The sequence below is a fragment of the Amblyomma maculatum genome, chromosome 3 (genome assembly GCF_055883805.1).
Source record: "Amblyomma maculatum isolate TAMU_Amacu chromosome 3, ASM5588380v1, whole genome shotgun sequence".
Taxonomy (NCBI): Eukaryota; Metazoa; Arthropoda; class Arachnida; order Ixodida; family Ixodidae; genus Amblyomma; species Amblyomma maculatum.
The window spans coordinates 204,547,640-204,573,397 of record NC_139346.1 but is presented as its reverse complement, the minus strand read 5'-3'; the positions used below and the strand labels follow the sequence as shown (position 1 = coordinate 204,573,397).

The 25,758-nt window shown below is 41.6% G+C and overlaps 3 protein-coding genes across 3 annotated transcripts in view; 2 read left to right on the top strand and 1 right to left on the bottom strand.

Annotated features, from left to right (window-relative positions):
- The window catches only part of LOC146197491 (monocarboxylate transporter 12-like), a 40,228-nt gene extending 34,059 nt beyond the window's left edge, over positions 1-6,169 (top strand). Inside the window, exon 5 of the mRNA XM_084596485.1 lies at positions 5,869-6,169. Coding sequence (XP_084452611.1) covers positions 5,869-6,008 — 140 coding nt within the window. The 3' untranslated portion in view covers positions 6,009-6,169. The remainder of the gene's footprint in view (positions 1-5,868) is intronic.
- Positions 6,170-8,416: 2,247 nt separating this feature from the next.
- Positions 8,417-25,523, bottom strand: Ing5 (inhibitor of growth protein 5). The gene is made up of 6 exons (XM_084599336.1): positions 25,371-25,523; positions 23,940-24,178; positions 13,337-13,445; positions 12,661-12,781; positions 9,332-9,476; positions 8,417-8,940 (listed from the first exon to the last, which is right to left on the bottom strand). Exons 1-6 carry the CDS (start codon positions 25,483-25,485, stop codon positions 8,839-8,841), a joined length of 831 nt encoding a protein of 276 aa, XP_084455462.1. The 5' UTR covers positions 25,486-25,523; the 3' UTR covers positions 8,417-8,838.
- LOC146197490 (uncharacterized) lies at positions 15,028-16,625 on the top strand. The gene has a single exon (XM_084596484.1). It carries the CDS (start codon positions 15,080-15,082, stop codon positions 16,241-16,243), a length of 1,164 nt encoding a protein of 387 aa, XP_084452610.1. The 5' UTR covers positions 15,028-15,079; the 3' UTR covers positions 16,244-16,625.
- Positions 25,524-25,758: the final 235 nt, after the last annotated feature.

The window sequence follows — 25,758 nt, the reverse complement described above, 5'->3', positions numbered from 1 at the left end:
TAGACGCAGTACAACAGGCATCAGCGGCGTTTAAAATTGGTTGACATCAAAGAAAAGGCGAAATATCTGTCACAATTCTGCGCGGACACCTTAACCGAGCTGTAAGAAAAGGAGAAAGGTGGCAGTGAAAAAGAGAGAAAGAGGTGCCGTAGTGAAACCTGTGAGCCTTTCCTGTGAACCAATTATTATTATTTAGCGGAGCTGTGCGATGTCAGCGCACGTTAAAAGATCCCCATGTGGTCAAAATTACACCGCAGCCCTCCACTACAGCTCCATTTTCTCCCTTTCAACTTTTATTCCCACCACCCTCCCTTCTCTTGCGGCGCGGTTCAGGTATCCACGGAACAAATGTGACAGATACTGCGTCGTTCCTTTCCTGTGAACCAATTATATTATAGTAAGATTATTAAAAACCGCAGATTGAAAAGCGGGTGTTAAAGGGATATCACTGTAACAGACGGCTTTCGCTCTATCACTAGGTTCAAGCCTAGCTTAAACCTCCACTTTTTTTTTTTTCAGTTAATAAAGTTTCTCAATCAAAAAGAACCGGCACTCTTAAAATTATAGTGTTACCGTCAAGCAGCCAGAGCAGCCAAAGTAGGTTCCCCTAGAAAGTAGGTTTATTTAGCGAACATACTACATGGCCAAGACAACCGGGAGCTCGAGAGAGGAAGACGAAGAGAGCCCGGGTGACTAGAATGGGGAGCCAGCTAAAACGTCCGGTAATGCAATCCGGCCGCATGACGGAACCACAAGACTGATTAGGAATGCGGCAATAGGAAAGGCACAGTCACACATTTAATGCAAAAATGCATTCAGCGGCTACAATTTCAGCTCCCATTGTCCGGCGGGACTCCTCCGTCCACCAAGGCAGGACATTACGACTTGGAACATAAATTCTCTTGTTATTGTTATTTCAAAATAATGTCAGGTGGGGAAGTAGAAACTGTGAATAGTATTTTTGATTATTTCTACCTCCAATAACGATATCAAGGTTGTTAACCTGCGAAAACTTCTAGCCCGGCACCAAGGCTTGCCGCTGCTAGAGTCACTTGACTCTACCGATGATGGTGATGATATGAGGCTTTCCCTTTTGCATCGGGTGGGCGTAAAAATGCACCTTAGCCGTTGTTCGAAAGAAAACTGCTGAACCAGTGGCGCCGTCTGGCGCAGCCAACGTGCACCGCATTTTTGTTCGAATTGCGTTAATGACACCAAATGGCGCTTGTCCAAAAGGTAGTAGAATCACTCCAGGGTAGTAGGGGAGTAGGATGCCTCGATACCAGCGACGGCGCGCTACATCGAGGCACCCTAAGGTAGCTGTATACTCCGCTAATCAGGTTCTTGTGCTTGAACCTTTTTTTTTTCTTTTTCCATACACCACTCGTCAAATCCCACCGACATCATGAGCTACAGTTATTATTAGCCCAGTTCAAGCCACTACCAGAAGTGCATCTTGAGTAGACCGATCTCACCGGCCGATCTGCGCATGCGCCGATTTCCGGAAGTTGCACCACCGCCATATTTGTTGTAGTCTGCTATCGGCTGGTCAGCGCGCGCACGTGCGACTGCACTATTGCATTTTGTGCTCCACACATTTCTGATATTTCATTGCCGAGAAAAATTCGTTATTATTCCAAATTCACAGTGACTCTTACATGCAAAGTAAGCGTTCTAAGGGCCTTAATTTTTTTTTTTTTTTACCAGTAGCCACGTTCAGTTGTGAAGAGCTTGTCGGAAATAATCAAGGGTTGCGTACAAAAAGTCTTATCGTGGTAATTTGTGGTTCTGGTGATTGGCGGTTGATTGTTTTGTAATAGGTGATGGCGAGGTAAATCATTGTAATTTAATTAAATAAAAGAAAAATGAATGAATTGGATAAAGAGGGGTTCAAAGGTGTCAAAATGCTCAGAATGAAAAGCCGATGCATGATGATGCTAATGCAAAACTTAGATTATGTAATTGATCAATTAATTAAATGAAATGAGATTGGAATTAGAAGAAATGAGAAATTGGAAAAAGGGGTTCCAAGGGTATTAAAATGCCCACAAAGAAAAGCCAATGCTTGATGATCTAATAAAGAAAATTTAAAGTGTGTAATTGATCAAATAAGTGAAATAACAATAAAGAAAAAGGAAAAATGGAGTTCAAAGGTGGTTAATTGCATTGAACGAAAAGTCAATGCTTGATATACTGGTCAAGAAAATTTAGTGTGTGAAACTGACCAATTATTTATTCGAAATAAAGAAAAAACTGAAAAATTATGCAGGGGTCAAATACACACAATGAAAGATAAATGCTTGATGATGATAATGAAAAAAGTGTACAAGTGATCAACTAAAAATTTCAATGATTGTATAATGAAGAGCATTTAACAATGTCACTGATGTCACATGTGATAACCGAGGTAGGGCTGAAGCTGCGCTGAAGGCAAATGGACTGCCTAACTAGGAGGTCCACCCATCACGGCTCTAAAGTAGCCTTTTGGAACTTAATCAGTTTTATCCATCCATCCATCCATTTCGCCTACTCGAAACACAGCCGCCGGCGATCAAGTTCGAACCTGGGTACTTGAGCTCAGTGGTCGAATGCCTTAAAACTGAGCCACCGCGGCAAGTCTGAAATCAAAAATAAGAACATTGATTAGGTGCAATTTTGTAGTTTACCTTCTAATCACTGATTCTGACACATTTGAACCACCTTTTCAAATAACACAAGATTATTTGATCCATTACACACTCTCAATTTTCATATTTAGCACCATCTAGCATTGAGTTTTCATCCCGGTCATTCTAACACCTTGAACCCCCTTTTTTTGGATATTTACTTTTCTAATTATTTCAGTTAATTAACCAATTACACTTTAAATTCTTAATTAGTATCACACTTTGTCTATTCATTTTGACACCTTTCAACCCCCTTTTTCTAATTCATTTTTGAAATATCTCAGTTACTTAATTGATCAAAATTTTCTTCCTTACAATCATTAAGTATTGGCTTTTTTGTCTCAGAATTTTAGCATCTTTAAACCCCTTTTTCGATTGTTGTTTGATCAATTACAAACTAAACTGTTAATTTGCATGATCAAGCATTGGCTTTTCATCGTGACAATTTTGACACCTTTGAGGCCCTATTTTGCTAATTTCTGATTTTTTTAAATTTAGTTCCACATTCTGAATTTTGATAAACAGCACCATCTAGCACTGGATTTTCATTCAGATAATAGGACACACAAGTTTTCATTATATTATTTCAACCATTAAGTGGCAAATTACACTAAATTGTCCAGATTAGCATAATAAAATTGGCTTTCCATTCTGAGCATTTTGAGACTATGAACCACTTTTTCCAAATTTTTTATTTCCTTATTTAATCAATTAATTGTATTGATTCCATTAGCTCATTGTCGCCTATAAATCACTAATCAATTATCAATCAGTAGAAGGACAAATTACCATGATATGGTTTTTTTATGCAGTCCTCTTTATTTCCGACAACTATTCCTTCTACTACTACAACAACGCCGACAGCTTTTCGGCCGAATGAGCTGTGAGCTATTGCCTAAATACATAAAACCAGAGTAATATATGTGCCATATGCTCTTATAGCGTCCATGAATGCGACAGGTGAATTTTCCCAATGCACTCCGGCATACACACGAGCTCAAAATCATTCGGAAAATGGAGCGCAGGCTCTCCCGGCGGCTGAAGCGGCCGGTTGGCTACATGTACCAGCATGCACCGCGACAGCGGTGGCGTTGTGAAACAAGCCGGTGGGATCGGTCTATTGATTACATCTTTGCGTAACACGGCGATGTAACCAGCATGAAATGTGCGTTACCTCAGTTATCACATGCCACATATGTTGCTAAGACGCTATGAGCTGTAATTATTAACCCAGTTCAAGCAACTACCAGAAGTGCATCTTGTATTGATTACATCTTCGTGCGACACGTCGATGTAACCGGCATGAACTATATGTTACTTCAGTTATCACATGCCCGCTGTCCTGCACGACAGCGCATGAGCACACGCATGGTTAAAGATAAGTTTCCACACAATCTGTATTGTGTTGATGCCAATAGAACATGGGTCAGCACGCATGAATTCCTGCAGTGGAATGATCAAGGCATAGCATGAATCAGACCACCAATTTTTTTCCATGGACACCTGAACTGCACTGTAAGGGAATGCAAGAACATGGGAGTCAAAGCGGAAAAAGGTGCCGTAACGTGTGTGTGGGGCAAGGGGGGAAGGGTGGCTCCAGAGTAATTTCGACCACGCGGGGATTTTTAACAAAGGAACAATTACGCATTGTCATCCACCCTAGCGCAGCCATACTGCTACAAAGAAAGAAACTTTGTAGTTAAAGAAAAATTCGTCCTGATCCGGGGGTCGAACCCGGCACCACTGCCTTTCCAGGGCAGTCAGTTACCGACTGAGTTAACCAGGACGGCTAGCAGATCGGATGGTAGGGCGAGAGCGAACTGATCTATAACTCGAAGTGGGAATGGTGTTGGTTGGCGCACTGAAATTGTACAGTGCACGGACGACTCATCCCTAGCCCGTCTAGAGAGCAATGGGAGGTCATTTTGTGCAGCGATGACCCACAAGACCAGCGAAGACTGGTGAACAGGGCTGAAGCTGCGCTGAAGGCAAATGGACTGCCTAACTAGGAGGTCCACCCATCACGGCTCTAAAGTAGCCTTTTGGAACTTAATAACGGGTTTTATCCATCCATCCATCCATTTCGCCTTTTCGAAACACAGCCGCCGGAGATCAAATTCGAACCCGGGTACTTGAGTTCGGTGGTCGAATGCCTTAACCACCGAGCCACCGTGGCAGGGCTGAAATCAAAAATAAGAACATTGATTAAGTGTAATTTTTTGTTAACCTTCTAATCATGTCCACCATGCTGAACAACTCACCTGCCCAAACTGCGTAAAACTAGGTACCTCATAACGTGTGTAAAATACATATCAATAGGGTAAACACATGGTATAGACATTTAATTCTATCAACATTTAGCGAAAATTCAGCACACTGCTGCGCTAGACATTTGAGGCAATACCTCTTTTAGTTTTATCATGTGCACATTATGCTCATTCTGCATCTTCTTCAGCGATGTCGCATATTTGGGACGGTAAACCACATGCAAACTATATCATGCTTATTTGATTAGATCAGGGTGGCTTTTGTAGTGTTTGGTGTGGTTGCTATATGTTCTGATTCAACAACCTTCAATACGAAAATCCAGACAAACTTGGAAATAACACGGGTTGCTGCTAAGATCCTAACATCATCTTCTAGGACCCATGGCGAAAAAGGTACTTTCTGAAGCTTGCGAAAGCGAAAATATATAGTGTGTCATAGATGGTATCGGATTCGAACCCGACCGCGTTTAGCTGAAAGCACATGAAAAGGCATCCATGGGCTGTGCTGTCAGCGCACCTTAGGCAGTCGAAATTATTCCAGGACCCTCTACTATGGCACCCCTTTTCTTTCATGCCCACCTTCTTCCTTTCCCTTATGGCGTGGCTCACAGCTCATCGTGAAGTGTGACAATTTCTGACAAAAAATTACTGACAATTTACTGACAAAAATTCCTTTCTGCAAGTGTCAAACCTTATGAGAAGGGACTTTTGCATCCTAGAATTGTAAAGTGGGAGTTGTAATGTAATACTATAGTCGGATACAACTGAAGAAAAAGGCGGCAAAGGCCGCTCAAAGGAAGCCCCTCAACCAATGACATTGACAGATTTAGAGTACAGCAATGAGCTGCAAAGAGTGCAATGTACTGCTTAAGGAGGGTGGAAGTACTGTGCACATGAGCAAGCAGTGAAAGTGCCGTTTGTTCTCTTCTGCGCAGGTTACTTCCGGGACCGGATAGGCACCTATGATGGCCTCTACTTTCTTCTGGGGGCCTACAGTTTTCTCATCTGCCTCATCTGGATTGTCATTTCTGTTGCGCAATACAGCAGGACCACCAAAAAGTACACCCTCAAGTGAAGCAACCCAAACCGTGCACACATCACCCCAAAGCGCACACCATCGTCTGCCATAGTCATCTCTCTGCATTTCTGTCAACCATTCTGTGCATACTGCTCATTCATACATAATAATAAGTAAAAAACAATGTGCTGTGCACAGGAAGACCTCAGCTGCTTGTGCTCCTCATTTCTGCTGTCTTTGTTATCGATTATATGTGCAACAACCCCTCGTCTCTACTGAGTGGACCTGTGTGGGCAAGTTCTCAAAAGGTTACAAAAACAAATTACAGAACTCACCTATTCACAAATAAGGAGAAATTCAACAACAGGCCCTGTGAAACACTAATGTAAGGAAGGCGATGCTTCATAGGGTACAGCATAGGCACACACTGCTCTGGATTTTGAAGTTACATCTATGCTTTTATTCTTTATTGCAAATGCTTAACTTCATTTGATATAACTCAATGAAGGCAACTATGTGAGAGTAACAGCAGCACAGGTAATTGCAGCTACAGTTGGTAACTGAAGCCTTTGGTATTCATATCTGCACTGGTCTCCATACCTGACTGCACTGTTTTCTTCCAGTCCAGAGGCCAGCCATGTGGCACTTAAACCACAATTCGAGTAGATATGAAGACCAAATGCTTCAGTAACCTGAGAATATGGCTGTACTGACTTGTTATTTCTTTAGCCTAGACTTTCCCACTAAGCCAAAAGACAGCATGTGAAGTGGAACTGAAATCGAAGCATTTCGTTTCCTTCTGATCCCCAACACAAAAGTGGCATGAACACATCCACGAAACATATACTTTTTTTTTTCACACAGCAACACAAAAAAGCTGCTGCCCTCCATGCTGGATGCACTTCAAAAATTTGTTGCGAGCTCCAAAGCATAAAAAAAAAAATCAGAATGCAACTCAAAAACATATACAGAGAATACAAAAGGATTCACAGATTCCTTTGGATGCTGCAAATTTTGTGGACTGAAAAACAAAGGACTGCTTCCACTATCCAGGATACAAATGGAATGTGCACTAGTCACAACAAATATTAAGTCTCCAGCTGTAAAGTGCTGTGACATACACCTACAACTAAGAAACTTAAATCTGCAGAGTCTATATGCTAAGCACATATAATTTAGTGCCTTAAGTAAAATCATAAAATCAATACTAATAAAGCTGCTGTTAAGGGACACTCACCTAAGCAGAAATTCCAATGAAGACGTAGTTTCATGGCATCACCAACTCAGCATCCATAAAACTTCATAAATTTGGTACCCGCTTAAGAAATAGTGGCATATTGTAAATGTCTTGCTAAGTGCATACCTATTTCATACAGAAGACTGAACAGCTCTTTCATAAAGCAGTCGTGCATTTCAAGAAAGCTTTACTGGTGCTTTGGACGTGTAAACCATGGTGAACCTGATACAGTGCAGCACGCAAGAAGCTCATTTGAAGAGAACCTCACCCAACTGTCAGCATATACTCACCACAGCAAGTACCACTTCTCAAGTAGTCACAGTTGGAGCTGCATGGACATTCCAATTGCCATAGGTATCGGTAACCACACGACTCGGCATAGCACAGCAGTTATGCAGGTTAGGCTGGCTGCAGCAAGAGTTTCCTCAAAGCGCTGTAGACACCACTTCCGTTTTGCTGACTCACCAGCATTACTACATAGCTGTGATATGGCCCCTTCATGCTGTGTTGTCACATCATTGGCGTTGTGACGAACTGTACACTTACGTAGTGACATCACTTCACTCTACAAGGTGTCTCCTGTCAGAGCCAAACTCTGGTGACGAAACTTGTGAATGGTCCTTCTTCAATGTCTTTCAGTAGGAAGGTGCTGAAGAAATCGTCCCCTTTTGCTTGTTCAGGGACATAGGAAGTGCAGTTAAAATTCTCCGTGTTGGATAACAATACTTCTGTGTACATCGCTGGCGAAATGCTATCCATTGCACAAAACATTGATGAGGAAGCTGGAGACAGATTGGGGTGTACAGTTCGAAAAACTGTGTGTGCTAGACATGCTTCATACGATCCATCCAAATATAGCACCAGATGAGACTTAGTTTAAATGTAGTAGACATGAATAACAGGCTTGCTGTTGGTTTCACGGGACTAGAACCTCCCACACGTGCCTACCTTCATGGAATACCATCCTTTACCAGGTGAGTGGTAATATTTAGACTGCTTTCTGTTAGGACATACTCACACCTTGCACATATTTTTCTGCAGTCCCATGAGGTGAGCCTTAACAAGTTTCACTTTGACACTGGAGTAAGATGTAATACCACATAATGAAAGGTAAAATAAAATGAGTGAAGGTGTTCAGTAAAAAGGAAAAAACTCTTTTGTAGGTTGCCTATGTTGCCCACACAACTACTGTCCCACCCTTTTAAACAACAGTTAAAAACCATAATAGTACAACTAGAAATATTTATTACTGCGATGCATAGATTTTTACAGCATGCATAAAGCCAAAAATGCACCAGTTTGTCAAAGCCAACAGTGGCTCATAATAAAAAACAACGAATTGTAAACTGCTGTAGGCAGCATACTACGCTATGAGCTATGCATAACCTCTCACGCTGAACATAAAAAAAGTTACTTTTCAGATGACTGAAAAATAATTACAGGCAACAGGAAGCCTAACCTTTACAGGTACAAGCTGGTAAAACCAACAATATAAATCGTAGCTATGCTGTTCTTAAGACAAAAAAGAACACAATGCAGACACTGCCAAACAAACATGCGCAAAATGCATTGTCCATACATGTTGTCAGCACGAGTGCTTCTAAATGGAAAGCACAAAAGTTTCAGACACTGCACCATATGCACTGGTCTCTACTTCTTCTTTCGCTCACTCGAACATTTTGGACAGAACCATTTTCCCTTCGGCTTGCTTGTGAGGCCAACACAGGTGAAATGGAACCACTCAATAGGACACTGGGAAGAGAATAAAGAGATTACTGACATCAGTTGTCTGTGTATGCATGAACCTGTGAACTAGGCACAGCTCTCAGCTAGTCAGTGCCAAAAAATATTTTTCTTTTTTACGTTATGTGTAATCAGTAAATGAAATATTAATATTTATGCATGTGAAATAGCACCTAAACAGCTAGACTTTGGTATATGTTATAGCAGGATGATGAAAATACTCCACGTAAAAAATCATTGCATGGAAGAGCCCCGATAATCTCATGTTTTCTCTGTAGTCCCAAAAGAGCTGAATTCGTTGAAGTTGTTAATTCAACCATCTAGCCAGGACACATTTGGCATAAGCAGCATTAAAAGCAATAGGTGGAAAATAAAAACCAGACAATGTTTCAGGACTTACATCAGGGTTGTCACAACCAATCATCTCGCCATAAGACACCTGATGGCAGAGGCAGTAGGTGGGCTCGTTAGGGTCCACAGGCATGTCGAGCACATCAGATGGATGCGAGATGCTGATTGACTGTAACAAGGGGACCTCTGCTGACCTGCACAGATCACACAAAGCAGTTTATTCTGTTTGCTCATGCTGTAAGAGGGATCTCACCCAACCACCACAGGACTATGCCCCAAAAACTCATAGGTCAAGACAACAGTGCACACAGCCCGAGACAGGGCTGGACATGACCACTCTTCCCTACTCTGGTTATTGAGCCACTCATAGAATCATAATAAGCCCTAAGGCCAAGAACAAACATTACATGATATTAAATATCTACTGCACTTACACATAATTTCTTATACAACATTGTGCACTGACACCTTAAACAAATTCAGTACAGTGGCAGTTTCGGCCTGTAAAAGCACTGTTTACCCATCACTTTAAATAAAAGTGATAGATAACTACTGTAAAGTTCAAGAAATTCCTTTTCACACATGATGTGGTGTCTGACGGATGCCCTATGCATATAATATGCGCAGAAACAGCATCAGCGGCACCAGGAGCTGACAGCTTTTTGTTTATACCTGTATATGCCCAAACTTCAGCAATTAAAGGAAATAAATATATATTACCTTAAGTAAAATGTTTAATCCATTTTGCAATTGAGAATAATGGTTTTATTAATGCAAACATTTTTCTAAACATTCACTTTTCAGCTGTTCTTCACGCGTCAGACATCAACTCTACTGTCACATTTCTGACCTTGTGCGATAGTTTTATTCTGATAATGCGCAAATCTTGCTTCCCGTTCTTGCATAATCACAACATGGTCGATGGGGCTGAATCTGCTGGCTGCTCCTAGACAAGAGTGGCGGCTCTTGTTGAATGTATCCAATGTAGAAAAACAATGCGCACAATACAGCATTGCACAGAAAATGTTTTGGGCATCTGGGGGCCTATGCTAGCAGCTGCAGGTTTTTGTGTTATTACAAGGTAAACTTTCCGAGTTACTATATAAAAAAAAGTGTTCACTGTAGATTCTAATGTCATGCGAAAACCATGTTGTGCAGGTTTTGTTTTTCTGTCGCCTAGCTTTCTGCAGTTGGCTGAAATGATACATACATTCTTTATCAATTATATCTCTGCTTTTATTATTGACTGGCTGCACGACTGCAGCGCCACATCGCAGGACTTCTCGTTTCCTCGGAGTAGATGCTAGCATAAGAGGTGATTTCGCTCTGTTGTAGTCAAGGTCAGGTCGAAGGCCATGATCCATGAAAAGGGTCAGGGTCATGTCATGAGTGATCCTGGCCATGGCTATCATGTTTAGGCACAACGTCATGACTATGCAGATCTAATCGTTATAGCATTGCTATGCGTAGGCATGGTTCGACAAGCAAGACAAGATTTTGCCTGCGGTAGTAGCCGGCATTAATATTAATGTTTTTGCATTACAAATAGGCTCATATTTAGGACACTAGACATATGCCAGTTAATTACTATAAGAACACGAGAGCTTGGTGTAAAACATTTCTCGAGCAATCTAGGAAAAGGCGCCACCTAGCCACAAAGGATGACGCTGTTTGCCAGCTCTTTAAAAATAAAAGCATTTTCTTGTTACAGTCAAACCCACATATATCGAACTAAAGTGCACAATCTTCTAAGTGAGGCAGTTGGTGAGGTGATCGCACACAGATGCACGTAGCTGTGAGTAAACACAAGAAAGAGAGCGGTCGAGCCACTTTTACTAGGGGGTAGCCGTGTGGCTGCCTGAGGGAGCAAGAGAAGCGCCTCACAAGCCCGGTTGGGCTAAACCACTTTGTAGAGAGGGGGGGAGGCGCTGGCCCACTTCTGGGGCGGTTTTGTGCTTCTTGAAGTTCGATATATCACGCACGGCTGCTATTTTTGTTCGATTTATACATACTTTTTACTATATATTCTCATTATAACATTATAGTGTTCATAAATTGTTCAATATACGGGGTAATTCGATGTAAATGGGTTCGATATAGTTGGGTTTGACTGTAAAACTTTGTGCCATAGGAGTACAACTAACTAGCATTCTCCAATTTCCTTTTTTACTCATTTTTCTTTGACAATACTATGATTATAAACAACAAGTGTAGACGATAGGCAGAGCTAGAAAGGTTGCCACAAGCTATAAAGCAAAACCAAAAATCCAATCGGTGCTTGCTGGATAAGAAAGTGGCTAACAGGAAACAAATGCTGTGGAAAAAAAATGTTCCAGTTGTTTTCCTGTCTTTTTACACAATCACTGTGGTGAAGAAAGGGCTGATGAATGGCCCCATGTGCAAACCTAAGCCTCCAAGTTTCTAAGCTCCACGCAGCTGCATAGACTAAACTAGCATGGTAAAAATCAGTTTTAGGCAATGTGGCGTTGAACAGAGCAAGAGTACTGCTTACTGGTCTTGCCGCTTCAGTTAAAGACACAATGAGCACACTGCATCACTCAGTGCTGGCACGTAAAAGCCACAGAGCAAAACAAAGCACTACAACGCTCAGGTGCAAGCAGTCACAATACACTGCAATAGGGCTTACATCGGCTGTAAAATCTTTCAGCAGTGACCCCGTGCAAACACATACTCATCACTGTTCACGAAATCAAAACATTACGAGTATAGGTTTTTGCGTTCTGCCATATTAGATGTGAAAAACTGATACTGGAAGTGGCTATCGTAAAATTCAATCATGCTGAGAGTTGCAAATAAGCTGCACACTACATTACTAGACCATCTGGCCGTGCTAGAGAGGGTTAATTCAAGAAGTTCTTAAATAGATCCTCTGATGATACTCTTGGTACTTAGCATATGACAGGTGGTCGCATGTCGGTGTTGTCTTGGTGGCTTAAATATGCTGGCTTAACTAGAAAGACACACTGTCAACCAAGCAAAGAGCAAGTTGAACCGTACAGACAACTTCTAGCAGTACAAATACAACCTGAAACTGACTACACGAAGCTTTTGCACTAGTGCCACAAATTACAACCAAAAGTAGTTGCAAACCACCTTATGGCTAGTGAAAAGAAGCAGAAAGAAAAAGAAGGGAAGACAACCTAGAAACTCTGCTATCAATATTTTCAAAACAAATAAATGATTCATAAAATTGTCTTCGGTGTTCTTCAAACAATGTTGCTTTTTTCCTTCATTGTTAAGGTGTACAAAAGGTTAGGGATCAATGCAAGTTTAGTTTCTGTAAGCTGCAGAGCCATCAACAATTAAAGGAGGGAAAAAAAATGAAGTCCATTTGTGAACACGGAAATTAGCACTTACTGGGAAACTTGACCCTTGTTTTTCTTCCGTGATGGCTTAGGAACTTCATCATCTGAGGACATCGAGCGCCCACGCTTGTTCTTTTTCTTCTCTACTTTTTCTTGTGTCTTTCTTCCACGCTCTGAAACATGGTGGTATAAGAAGATTTGCGCACAGAAGGACAACAGCATCCAATTTTTATTCTCAGCAGAATTCTATAGATTTGTCTAGACAGAATGCTGACTTTTGTTTAACAGAGAGAAAGATGCAGTATTGCTGAGCAAATTGCAATTGAAAATGCACCTGCCACTTGTTCCATACTTTAGCGAAATTTATAAGGTTCTGTTTTTAGCAACACCTTTGTCATTAAAATAGGGCAACCTATTGCCATGGGGCCAACTCCAATTCACCCTCGATGTCCTTTGAGCATACTTTACACCAGCTACTCCTTGCACATTCCCCTTCTAACATAAACAAAAAGCTTTAAAATTATTAAACCTACACTCAACATCAATTTCAGCTGCTAGAAAAATATATAAGACAAAGAAACTGTAGAAAGAAAGTAACATAAAAAAAACACCAAACTTCTACACCTTTGTCAAGAAAATCAACGGCCTGCACAAGTAAGCAGTACAGGCATTGCTACGGGAGGACAAAGGTCATTCAACTAAAGAAAAAAACACGGGGACAAACTTACTTTTAGTGCCACTTTCTGAATCGCTTCCTTGGACATTCAGAACCTTGTCCTTAAGTTCAGCCTCAAAACGTGCCAGGTCAGCATCAAGGCGCCTTATGTGTTTATCAACCTGCAAGAGATATCAAGCATAATTATACACATAAACAGTAACTTGAAAAACTATGTCCTGAAACCAAAATGCCAGACAATTAGGCAGAAGGATGAGACAATACTAGAAAAAAATTTCACAAATGTAAACCAGATGAGGAGCAGGGAAGAAAAGAAGCTTTGTTCAGAAACTCAGCCGTATTTAAGGACGCATACAATAAGCACCGCGTGCAGGAGACGTGCAAAGTTGTTGGCATCATGGGCACGACACTGTGCTGCCACATCGTCTCTTCTTTAGAAAAGAAAGAAAAACAAACAAAGTAATACAATGAACGTCGTCTGCAAAAAATGGTGGCTTTTTTAGCATTGCTGTGGCTCTGACGTAAGCGCTCACTTTTTCGACGAGTGCTTCATGACATTCATCTTGAAATTTCACATGGGTGCAGGGGCATATGCAATGGCTTCTGTGGTCCTCAGATGCTCTCTCATGAGGTGTAAGTGCAGCCCATTATTTGTAGCCTCCACGTCTGACCACAATGGCTTTGAAGGGCCAATCACTATGGCCAGGGTCGCATTCCGCTGCATGTGTCGTACACGGATAACTGGGTTTCGCTGTTAAGATCTGGCAGATTGCATTTTGTAGTCACTGTTGAATGGAGCCAAAGGGGACTCTACTTGGCTCCTGGTGACAGTTGAGGACAGGAAGTCATGTTCTGGTGTGATGCTCTATTAACGTTTGAGCTGGGGATTGGAGACGTTCACCTTTCGCAGTCACCCTCTATTTCAACAAGGCGCTGTAAAATTCAAAGGTGGAAAACAGGCATTTGTTGAGCAGCTTTTTCGCCTTCCTGAACAGCATGTTCTGAGAAGCCATCACCCTGTTCACAGTATGGGCAAGATGTGCTGTAGTTGATCTTGAACTGCCTTGTGAAAGATTGGAGCTTGTACTGTTGAAGGGCGAGACATTGTCACTGCACAACTTGGCTGTGATGCCACGCATCGGGAAGTTTTCCTTTCCGCACTTGCATTGATTACAGTAGCAACAGTTGTCAGGATATGTTTTTGAAAATAAAAAATATAATATATATATAGTAAACATCTACCAGTTGAAGGCATTCATTGCCTTTAGAGTGAGAAAGGCTGGCATCGAAAACTTGCCATGGAGCTTGGCAACTCACAGCTGGGCATGGGTAGTTTACATTTATATTTTCGTACTAACTGCAAATGATGCAAGAGTTTGCTACAACTACAATGTCAGTGTTAATGTTTGGCCAGTGCATTACTTCTCTGGCTTACGGCTTCAATTTATCTGTACTGGGACATGCAGAGTGAAGAAGGCAAGGAATTTCTGTATACTTCGGTGGAGGACTAACAAGCTTGTTGCTTCTGAGAAGCAGCCTCTCCCCTGTGTGCAGCGCATTGTAGTAGCTACAGTATCGCTTCAAAAGGGCAATTCGAGCAATTTTTTTCATGTTCACATATCAAAAAGAAATCGCAGATTCATGTTCCTCATGGCGTTTCGATATCCTGAGTGAAATTTCTTACCTGGACATGGCATAGATTTTTTGCGATCGAATTTTCAAGATTAGCACCCTTTCATGTGGTGGGCTCGGTAGCTGTGCGACAGCGCAGTCTACTAATCCTCTGCTTTTCACAATGCAGGTATTTACCCTCGCACTTCACCTGCTTCTCGCCGCTGTGCCGTCTGCAGCCTGCACGTCCGTCTCTCCCGTGACCCTGATGCGCCATGAAGATGAAATTTTTTGTCAACCTGCGCGATCACCATTGTTGCACCTGCCTTCACCGCCGCCAGAGTACGTCATCGAGGATCTTCATTGGCCAGTCCCATCACCAGGAACATCAACACATCTGATCTTTATAAAGAGCATGCTGTCATCACCGCCGCTCTGTGGGCTCGGTAGCTGTGCGACAGCGCAGTCTACTAATCCTCTGCTTTTCACAATGCAGGTTAGTAATAAGTTATCCCTATTTGCTAAAAAAAACAGTAACTACTTCTTAATGCAGCTGCCGAGCCCTCAGTGCTGCTGTGATATTGTTGCCGAATGTTTGCGTGTTATCCGTCTTCTCTTGCTATTATCAGGGGATGTTGAAACTAACCCCGGCCCCGACCATACCGACAGCGTACTTTCCGAGCTCCAGAAACTAACTGCCGGCCAAGCTACAGTAATCTGCGATCTACAGGACATTAAAATACAACTGAAGACTACTGAAACAACCTTAAGTGACTTAAACAAACGCATGGACGCTCTGGAATCGCACTACGCTTCACTTTCCACTCTCCATTCCGAAATAGACGCCCTGAAAACTCTGAACTCTGAACTTACCTGCAAGATTGACAGGCTGGAAGCACGTATGGACGATGCCGAAAATCGCTCTCGTCGCAACAACCTCATATTTTACAACATACCCGACACTAACCCCGCTGAAACATATGCAGACTCGGAAGAAACAGTCATCCGCCATTGCTCCACCCAACTAGATTTTGCCATCGAACCTAATCTAATCGAGCGTGCTCACCGCCTTGGACGCCACTCCACTGATCGTAAAAGGCCGATTATCGTGAAATTCACCTCATCCAAAACCAAAGAAAACATCCTTTCCTTAGGCACCAAACTAAAAGGCACTGACTACAGTATTGGCGAAGATTTTTCCCTTCCTGTACGTAACGCTCGCAAACATCTTGTAGCCTTTGCCAGATCGGTAACCGACAAGTTCTCCTTGCGCTTCAAAACTTTACACATTGGTCCCAAACGATACACGTTCGATGAATCCTCACAAACCGTAAAAGAGGTAAAATAGCAACCACCTCATCACCAATCGACAGGCTGTTCTAAACATGCACAACAAGCACTTTCATTGTCAGCGATCTTTACTAACATCCGAAGTTTGATTTCAAAGCGCGACATTATTTCCAATATCGTCACATCATCCTCCAGCAACCTACTAATCTTGACAGAAACGTGGCTGAGTAGTGTCGTTTCTGATAGTGAAGTCCTTGCCGACTTGCCCAAATTCCGTGTTTTCCGTAAAGATCGTCCAGATAGAAGGGGAGGGGGGGTACTTATTGCAACTGCACAGGAGCTATCATGCACGGCCATTCACCTTTCATCGGATATTGAAATATTATGGGTCTTGTGTCATGCCTCACCAAAGTCAGTTGTGATAGGCGTTTGCTACAGGCCTCCTAGCAGCCCAGACTTTCCTCAAAAACTTAATCACGCCTTAAATGAAATTAAAACCAAGCACCCTAACACATGCACTATCCTATTCGGAGATTTTAATTTTCCCAGTATCGACTGGCATAATCTAACCGCTACAGGTAACAGGGATGCTAATGATTTTCTTGACGTTTGTCTTAATTTTAATCTCGTTCAACTAATATCCAAACCAACCCGTGTAACGGATGACTGCGCTAACATTCTCGACCTAATATTAACGGATAGCCCTGAATACGTTCATTCTATCACCTATCTACCAGGTATCAGCGATCACCAAGTCATACATGCCGGCTTCACGATTAAACCATCTTCACGCGCAACATGTAAGCGAACAATCCGACTTTACGATAAAGGGAACTATATTGCTATAAATAATGAACTTCGTGCATTTTTACCAGGCTTCCAATTTAACTTTCATCAAAGATCCGTCCACGAAAACTGGTTCATGTTTAAGAAGAAAATTGAAGATTTGGTCGACAGGTTTATTCCCAACATAAATATACGAACTAACCCTCAAAACCCTTGGTTCACAAACACACTCAAACGTCTTGAAAATAAAAAGAAGCGTCTTTTCCGTTCGGCCAAGTCACGCCCTAGTCAAAACGCTTGGAACAAATATTACGCAGCTGAAAAAACGTATTTATTAAACATTCGAGAAGCTAAACGCACGTTTTTCCATACCGATCTGCCCAAAATGTTGACTACTAACCCCCGAAGGTTCTGGCAAGTCATTAACCCCCAGCACACACGCACTATTTCCCTCACCGACGCATCAGGTGCTACCATCTGTGAAACTGAATGCGCCAATATGTTCAACACAGCCTTTTCATCCATATCTACCAATGAAACAGATCCGATATTTCCTTCAAACCTGGTTATTATCCAGGATACCATGCCCTCTCTTACATTTTCTTCAACAGGAATTTTGTCACTAATAGAAAACATTAAACTTTCATCCTCGGCTGGAATTGACAATATCAGTGCCAAAATACTGATTAACACCAAAGATATATGTTCATCCCTGTTGTGCTTGTTATTCACTCAGTCACTCCTCACAGGTCAACTGCCCAAAGAATGGAAACATGGGAAGGTTGTTCCAGTCTACAAATCAGGTAACAAGAACTCACCGCTAAATTACCGTCCCATCTCGCTAACTAGTATCCCTTGCAAAATCATGGAACATGTCATCTATACCCACATCATGGCATTTCTTGATTCCAACGATTTTTTCCATCCTGCTCAGCACGGTTTTCGCCGAGGTTACTCCTGCGAGACCCAACTTTCCACATTCATTCATGACCTGCATGCTAATCTTGATTCTAACCTACAAACTGATGTGATATTTTTAGATTTCGCTAAAGCTTTTGATAAAGTACCTCATAAACGCCTACTGATAAAACTTTCCCGATTAAATTTACACCCCGATATATTGAAGTGGATTGAAGAGTTCTTAACTAATCGTTCTCAGTTTGTCTCCGTTAACAATGTGAACTCTAACTCACTCTTAGTAACGTCAGGCGTCCCCCAGGGGTCTGTGCTTGGCCCGCTACTCTTTCTAATATACATTAATGATCTGCCCTCAAACGTAACATCTAACATACGTATGTTTGCTGACGACTGTGTACTGTATCGTGCTATTCTCACCACCGCTGACCAATCTTCTCTTCAAAACGATCTTAATGCTGTTCAAGACTGGTGTAACGAGTGGCTAATGGAACTTAACCCACGTAAGTGTAATCTTTTGTCTATTAACCGTCACCGTAACCCTCTTGTTTTCCCTTACGTAATCTCTGAAGTTCCCGTACAGCTAGTTCCATCATATAAGTATTTAGGCATAACAATTTGTAGCGATCTTTCTTGGAGTATGCATGTTACTAACATAATATCATCAGCTAACAGGACGTTAGGTTTCTTAAAGCGCCATCTTCATCATGCTCCCGAACACGTAAAGTTATTAGCCTACAAATCATTCGTCAGGTCCAAACTAGAATTTGCATCGCCCATTTGGAATCCTCATCAAGCTTACCTCATTAGTGCCCTCGAATCTGTTCAAAATCGCGCCGCTCGTTTTATTCATTCATCGTATTCTTATGAAATCAGCGTTTCCTCCTTAAAAACAGCATCCGGATTATCCCCCTTATCGCTCCGTCGTCGCATTGCCAGCCTATCTTTATTTCACAAACTTTTCCACAGTCCTATGCGCAGCGCACCTTATATTCTTCCCCCCACACGCATATCTCATCGCACCAGCCATCAGCTACAAGTTGCCCGTCCACGTTCACGTACCGTCACGTTTTCAAATTCCTTTTTTCCTCGAACAGCTGCAGACTGGAACGGCCTTCCGGACAACATTGCTCTCATCACTTGCACACCACAGTTCATCGATAGTGTCAAAACTTTCCTGTTATTGTGATTATGTATTTTTGCTCTTGCCACCCCTTATGTAATACCCCTTTTTTAGGGGCCTTTAAGGTAATAAAATGAAATGAAATGAAATGAAATGAAATGAAACGAAACCCCGTAAACAAGCGATTTCTACAGGCCACTCTGTGTTGACGACATGAGTTGGTTGGTCGGGCGCACGTGAAACATGGAGTTTGCAAGCAGTCTGAGGCATTTGAGAGAGCTCACACTGGTTTAGTTTCCTGCTTTAGCATAATGTGATGTATATGCCAGAGTGGTGGGTCATGGAAACTTTTGCTGTAATGCGGGGTATATTAATTTTTCAATGGAAACAAAGGGCATGACCTACCATAAATTTCACAGCTAAAAAAAACCTTCACAGGTACCTAAAACATGTACATAAAAAACAGGTACACCCCTGCGCAAAAGTGGCGAGACCATACCACCCGCAGGAGTTATTATTTTTCGGTATAAAAAGATGCACCTGACAAATATGCTTGGGCAAGATGGCAAGCATATTAGTTAGGCTACCCTGTGCACAAATATGCTTGGGCAAGATGGCAAGCATGTTAGTTAGGCTACCCTGTGCATAACTTAGAAATCCCCGGTACACCTTCAGAAAAAGCTGATAAGCAGTTTTGTCAAAATGCATGGTCTCTCCACTTTTGCGCAAGAGTGTACATAAAAGCAGTCCACAGCACAAAAGCTAACGCCAAGAAGTCCGCAAGTGCTCGGAACACTCCACACCAGAGCTTTATGAAAACTGCGTGTAACTAGAGAAGCTTTTGGTCTCCCTACGACTTCATTCACCAGGTGCTTGAATGCAAATTTTATACCAACGTTGATTGAATACAAATGTCCACTGAAGTAGCCAGCTGAAGAGGAAACAGGCTATGGCAAACTCAAAAAAAAAAAGTTTGAATACATTGTCATTTCAGTGAGTAGTAGCTATATGGCACAAATTAACCATTGGAATTGATATAATAGCAATTCTGTTAGAAGCCACGAGCTCTATCGATGCATGCTAACATCAGAGGCTAGAAAATGCAGCTTGTCGCATAACCATTTCATGGAGGCTGCTATGTACAAATTATGATTTCTTCAAGCAAAATTTATTACCATTCCTGCATTTTTTTCTTTGTTTGCCTGACACCACAATGCAACTTAATATTGATGGTAGTTTTACAAAAAAGCTATACTTGGGAAGAGTTTTCCTCTGGCCATGCAGCCAAGGCCAGAAGGCAAGGACAAGAGCCAGGACTGGAGCTGTAACAAAGCTAGCTCATTACCAATGAAAATTGCTTTCATGTAGTTCTGTACATGCAACATCATTTTTCAGTAACTCCCAAAAACGTTTGGTTGTTATAGATAATTTGGAATGAACAGTGACATGAAGTTTGTTATTCTAAGGAAGAGTGCTTGGAAGTCCTTGGGGTGCTTTGATGCTGGCACTTGCATGATGTCTTGCATTCTGTCTGGATCTAAGGAAAGCCCTTTTGAGGTGAGGAGGTGGCTCATGTACCACACTCAGGATTTTATTAAAGTGCATTGTCTGCAGCACTCAAGCAAGGCAGCAAGATCTCTTTTGTGTTTGTCCCTTGAGTTTCCCCAGACCAATATCAGCAAATAAATGCAGGGAAAATGACGGGAACCCACAGCCCCAGATACCAAGAAAAGCATAGAGAATTTTTCTCTGGTGCTTGTCAGCGTGAAAGTATAACAAAAAAATCAAACGCCACCAGTGGGATCCGGACCCACAGTGTATAAATTTCATGTCCGGTGCTCTAACAGCTAAACTAAAGTGATGTCTGTTCACTCTTCTACTTTCTTAGGTATTAATGTTGCATGTAACCTATCCTTGGGAGTGATCACCAGCGCCAGCCTCATCCACAATGGCGGACTTGACATATCCTGTGTTATTGCAAGTGTCATGTGGAACGTGATCCAACAGGGAAGGTGGGAGCTGTGTGGTAACCCTCTTACGCTTCCCATGACAGACAGGGAGGACTGGTTGGACTAACCAGCAAACAAATGTAGGGAAAGTGAGGGGCTTATTATGCTAACAGCTGCTGATGCGAAGGATAGGATAGGGTTTTTTATTATTGTGTTGAACCGTGTGACATAATAATGCAGTTATCGAGGGAATTGAATACAAAGTAGAAAAACTAAACAACAGCAGTGAAATATGAATTCATGGCATCCAAAGTTTGTGTCCTACGCTCTATATGTTATCTATCATAACAGCTACGCCAGCCAAACCTCCAACCAACTGATGAACGCCACGTTTAAAACCACTGGTGATATGATATACCAAATGGCTTTGCAGAAACTTTCACAATCCAAAGGGAGTCCTTATGGTTCAAACACAAAAACCTTTTTCCTCAAGGGTATTCTGCCAAAACTTTGATGCGGCCTCAAAGAAGCAAACATGTTTAGCTGTAGCAGTACATCTTCCAAAGTAGGCATAAAGTAATGGTATCTCAGGATCACGGCTTAAACCTTCCTTTCAATTTTTAAGCATTCCAACCAAATACCTGGACAAAGAACCCAGCTCTGCCCCTTTTTAATGACGCTATTGAGTTCTACCTCGTCTAAATTCTCTTTACGATGACGCCCTTAATTTGTCATAGGCTCTGGACATGCCTTTGAACTCCTCAAGTCCCAAAAGTATTCTGCATTGACTACATTTATGTGCTATATCAGGCCTAACCAATCAGTGGAATCTCTGCTCAATACGACTAATAAATCTTGAAAAAAAAAAAAAAAAAAAAAATCTGCAGCTTCTGTACTTAGCATCTTGTTAGAGAAAAGGTTTACCTTTCCCATCACCCTTTATGTGTGGCCGAAAGAAATGAATGCAATGTAAGTGAGCGACTATGCGCTGACACTTAAATTACCCTTAAGAAATTGTTTTTGGCATGACACAACAAAATGTCTATTTTACACTTGATCATGATACCGGTGACATTTACCATTACTGACCAGCACTCGTCGCTAGTGATTGCATTAACTTCCAGAATTCAAAAAATATATATATTCTTCGTCACTGGCTATTTCTATGCGTCATATGTGCTGTCCTTCTGGCCTGCTTTAGTGCTTGACCTGTGACACATACTGACAAAATGATTTCAGCCCCTGCAGTGCTTGCAATGTCTCCCCAATGCAACGCATCTTCTAGTTTTGTACTGTTATAAGCCTCATCTTGAGCATGTGGCAGCCTTCCCTTTAACCATGTTAGTGCTCCTTTTTGATGCAAAAAAGGTGACAATTGTTGCTTGGATCTAAGCAAACTGCTTTTCCTTCATTCCTTAGAATGACTTTCTGTTATCTTTGCAAAAGATGGATTCTCCGAAATAGGTTTCTGATGCAGTTCTTTGTCTCTTATACGAGGGATTATTAAGCTGCATATAAACTTGTTACGCAGCAAGTCGCTGCATAGATTGCCATTCCCTAGTTCCTGAAAATCAAACTGAAACTCGAAAACATGAGATTTGTAGCCAGTTGGTGGCACTACTTTAAATTCTGGATCAAGGTCTTCAATTTCCTCTTGCAAACCTCATTTTGGAAACTGAATTGGAGAAAGCACACCTTGCCTCTTTGATGATAGCCATTAAAAAAAGTAGCAACCTGAACCTCTCGAATTGCCGGTTCAACTTCATAGCTGTTGCAAAATGTTTGGACTCATACTACCAGATGTTCCAGCTATGGAAAACATTGCCAGTAGCAACGAGAGGCTTTAGCAGAGGTAGCAGTGTCGAACTCATCATCACAGCTGTGTTCTGAAGATCGGCTACCTCAAAATGGTGGCCTCAGGGACACTCACCAAACATTACTGTGAAGGCTAAACTTACATGTTACAACTCACTGCATGGCAGGAAAGAACTGCCTATTCCGCTCGTGGCAACATGTAAACAGATGAGCACCAAGGATGAAAAGATGCTTTCTTCTGCAAAGTAGCCGTATCTGAGGATGCACGCAATAAGTGGCATGGATAGGAGATATGTGCAGCTGATGACTTTGAAAGCATAAAATTGTGCTCTGTCACACTAGGTGCATGACAAGATCAGTTTAAAACAGCTGAAAGAGGTCTCTTCTAAGAAGTAGACGTGACCTAATTGCAATAATTATCAATAATGGTGTAATGCGTAAAAGCAAAATTGAAAAACATTGAAAATATTCGTAATGCTCATTTCCCATTCTGGGACTTAGGCTCTTCATTTTAAGTTTTTTCCGAGGGCACTCCAGATGCATCCTATTAAAACTGTGTGTTGGCAAAAGCTTTCAAGTTAAAAAGAAAAAAGGCAAGGCTATGTCATTGCTCCGCCAGAAAAAAAAAACACTTCAGCCATCGAGAAAAACCCCCACAAATCATCATTAATGGACACTGTGTGATAAAATGCAAAACGTTAATCATGATGATAAGACATCAAGACAAGCTTGAATTATGGCCAAGCAAATGTAATATCAGCATCAAATGAAACGCAAACAGATTAAGTGTGAAGTAACTGCATCACAGCTGTTGAAGGAGGAATACAGGCGAGCTCCATTACTACTTCTACACGGCAGTTTTCCCACCATAAAAGAAAAATTAAAGTCTCATATTCCGTCTTCCTTAACTTAAATATGACTTTGCTGTTCTGGTTTCTGTTTTTGCTTTAGTTTTATTTGACGCTAACAACACAGCTAAATTTTAGGTCAAGGCTTTTTTTCCGAACAGAAAAGCTGCTTAGGAACGTCTTTATGGTCTATAGCTAAAAAAAAGGCTCCGTAAATTACCAGCCTGACTGTAACACAAAGGATCAAAGTTATTTTAAAACCTTTTTATCAAGACTGATCATTAGATAATCAATAAGCAATGGAACTGTACAGCTCACCATCTCGTATGTTTGCATGGCCAACTGAACCTTGTCATCGCCGTACTCTTTTGCCTTTTCAAACATTTTTCGGATGTTTTCAAGATGGTCAGCTCGTTCTGCTGCTGTGTAGGTCTTGGCATGGTTCATGTATGTCTGTGACAATTTTTCAATGTTCCTTGAAAGTCCCTGCACCCTCGTGTCAAGATCACGCATCAAGTTGAAGTTCCTCTGAAGCTCAGATGGCAGTGTCTCCAAACCTAAAGACAGAGCAATGATATGAAAGCATTACACTCAATACACATGCAAGAATATAGTGACTAAACTTCGCACATTTTGCTCATGGAGAGAGGAGAAAGAACCTAACAAAACCTAACAAAGTGATTTTGAAGACTTTTGCATGGGCATACAGTACACTTCGGAGAAATGAGCGGTTAGGATCCTAAACTATTATACCACTGCTGCTTGTAAAGCACAAAAACTGAACTACTGCAGCAATTATCACCTTCATTTATATGCGTTTTAGTTTTTGCAAACAGTTTGTACTTGCCAGGTTTCACCTCGCTATGCTGCAAAACACAAAGCATAAATGCAACGCTATACAAGTATGTGAAAAACAACAGGCGGATAGATGCTTTTGCAATGTAACAATCTCACAACTTCGCTGCACGTACTGTTCCTTAAATGCAAGAAAAATCATTCAACAGATGTGGTTTTACTGGTTTCGTAAATTTTGCCATTTGGGCCAAAATACGCAAAGATCACTTCGCAGACTCACAAATCAGTCAGTTTGCACTGCTTCTACTGACCGATTTGTTTGTCAGTCACGGTAAACCTAGCGGTTGGGCTTATTAGTAATTAATAAACAGGTGCCAGGAACTGATCGCTGGGCAACTTGGCCCCTGATCCGAAAGTAACGCAGTAATTCACCGTCCCTTGAATTATGCCCCTGATGCGGAATGAAACGCAATAATCTAAAACGAAACGTGTTAAGACAGGTAAACCAATGCACACTTGTCACATTTCGCCAGTATTTTCTTCTTCTTTTTTTTTTTTTTTTTTTTTTTTTTTTTTTTTTTCAAGAAAAATTGGTGTGGTAAAGACGATTGCCAGTTTCTTATGCGGTTGTTCTAGTGCACTACACCAAATATAGTGTACATAGATTTTAAAGATACTTCTCAGCTGCTAGCACTAAGCTGAGATAAACTGTTTGTTCCCAGATCAATAGATCGCTAGAATATTACGCATAAGCGCTTATCGATGCATAGCAATACACTCAAACAAGGAATGAATCAAACAAGAGTTGCCGCCAAAACGATCATTGCCTGCTACATACAGTGTCGCGTACCTAACCACAAGACGGCATGCAATATTTGGTACAATGCAATGTAACTTCACATTCACAATGTAGAGAATATAATATGTACATAACATGGTAAAATAAAGACATACTGTCAAGGTAGTGTTCCAAATACACAGCAGTCGCCATGTTTTCATTACTACCATTACATTGGCATTGGATTGGATTGAATTGGTCGTGAGGCTTCTGTTTGGAGGGCGCTGCCATCTACCTTGTCTACTTTGGTGCTTTACTACAGTCGCAGCATGTACAGTCGTTAGCAAAAGTGGTATACAACACTCATTCGGTGGCAGAGCTCGATAAAACAGCGTGCCAACTTTATCTATCAACAGCTCGAGGCAATAGTGGCGGTGCCCCATTTTGTCCATGATGATGATGATGCTGATGCGGCCATTCCCCTTTGTATCGGGGGGTCACAAAGTTCTGGATCAGGCCAGGAGAAACGGGTAGAAAAAAATGAAGAGTGAGAGAAAATTCTAT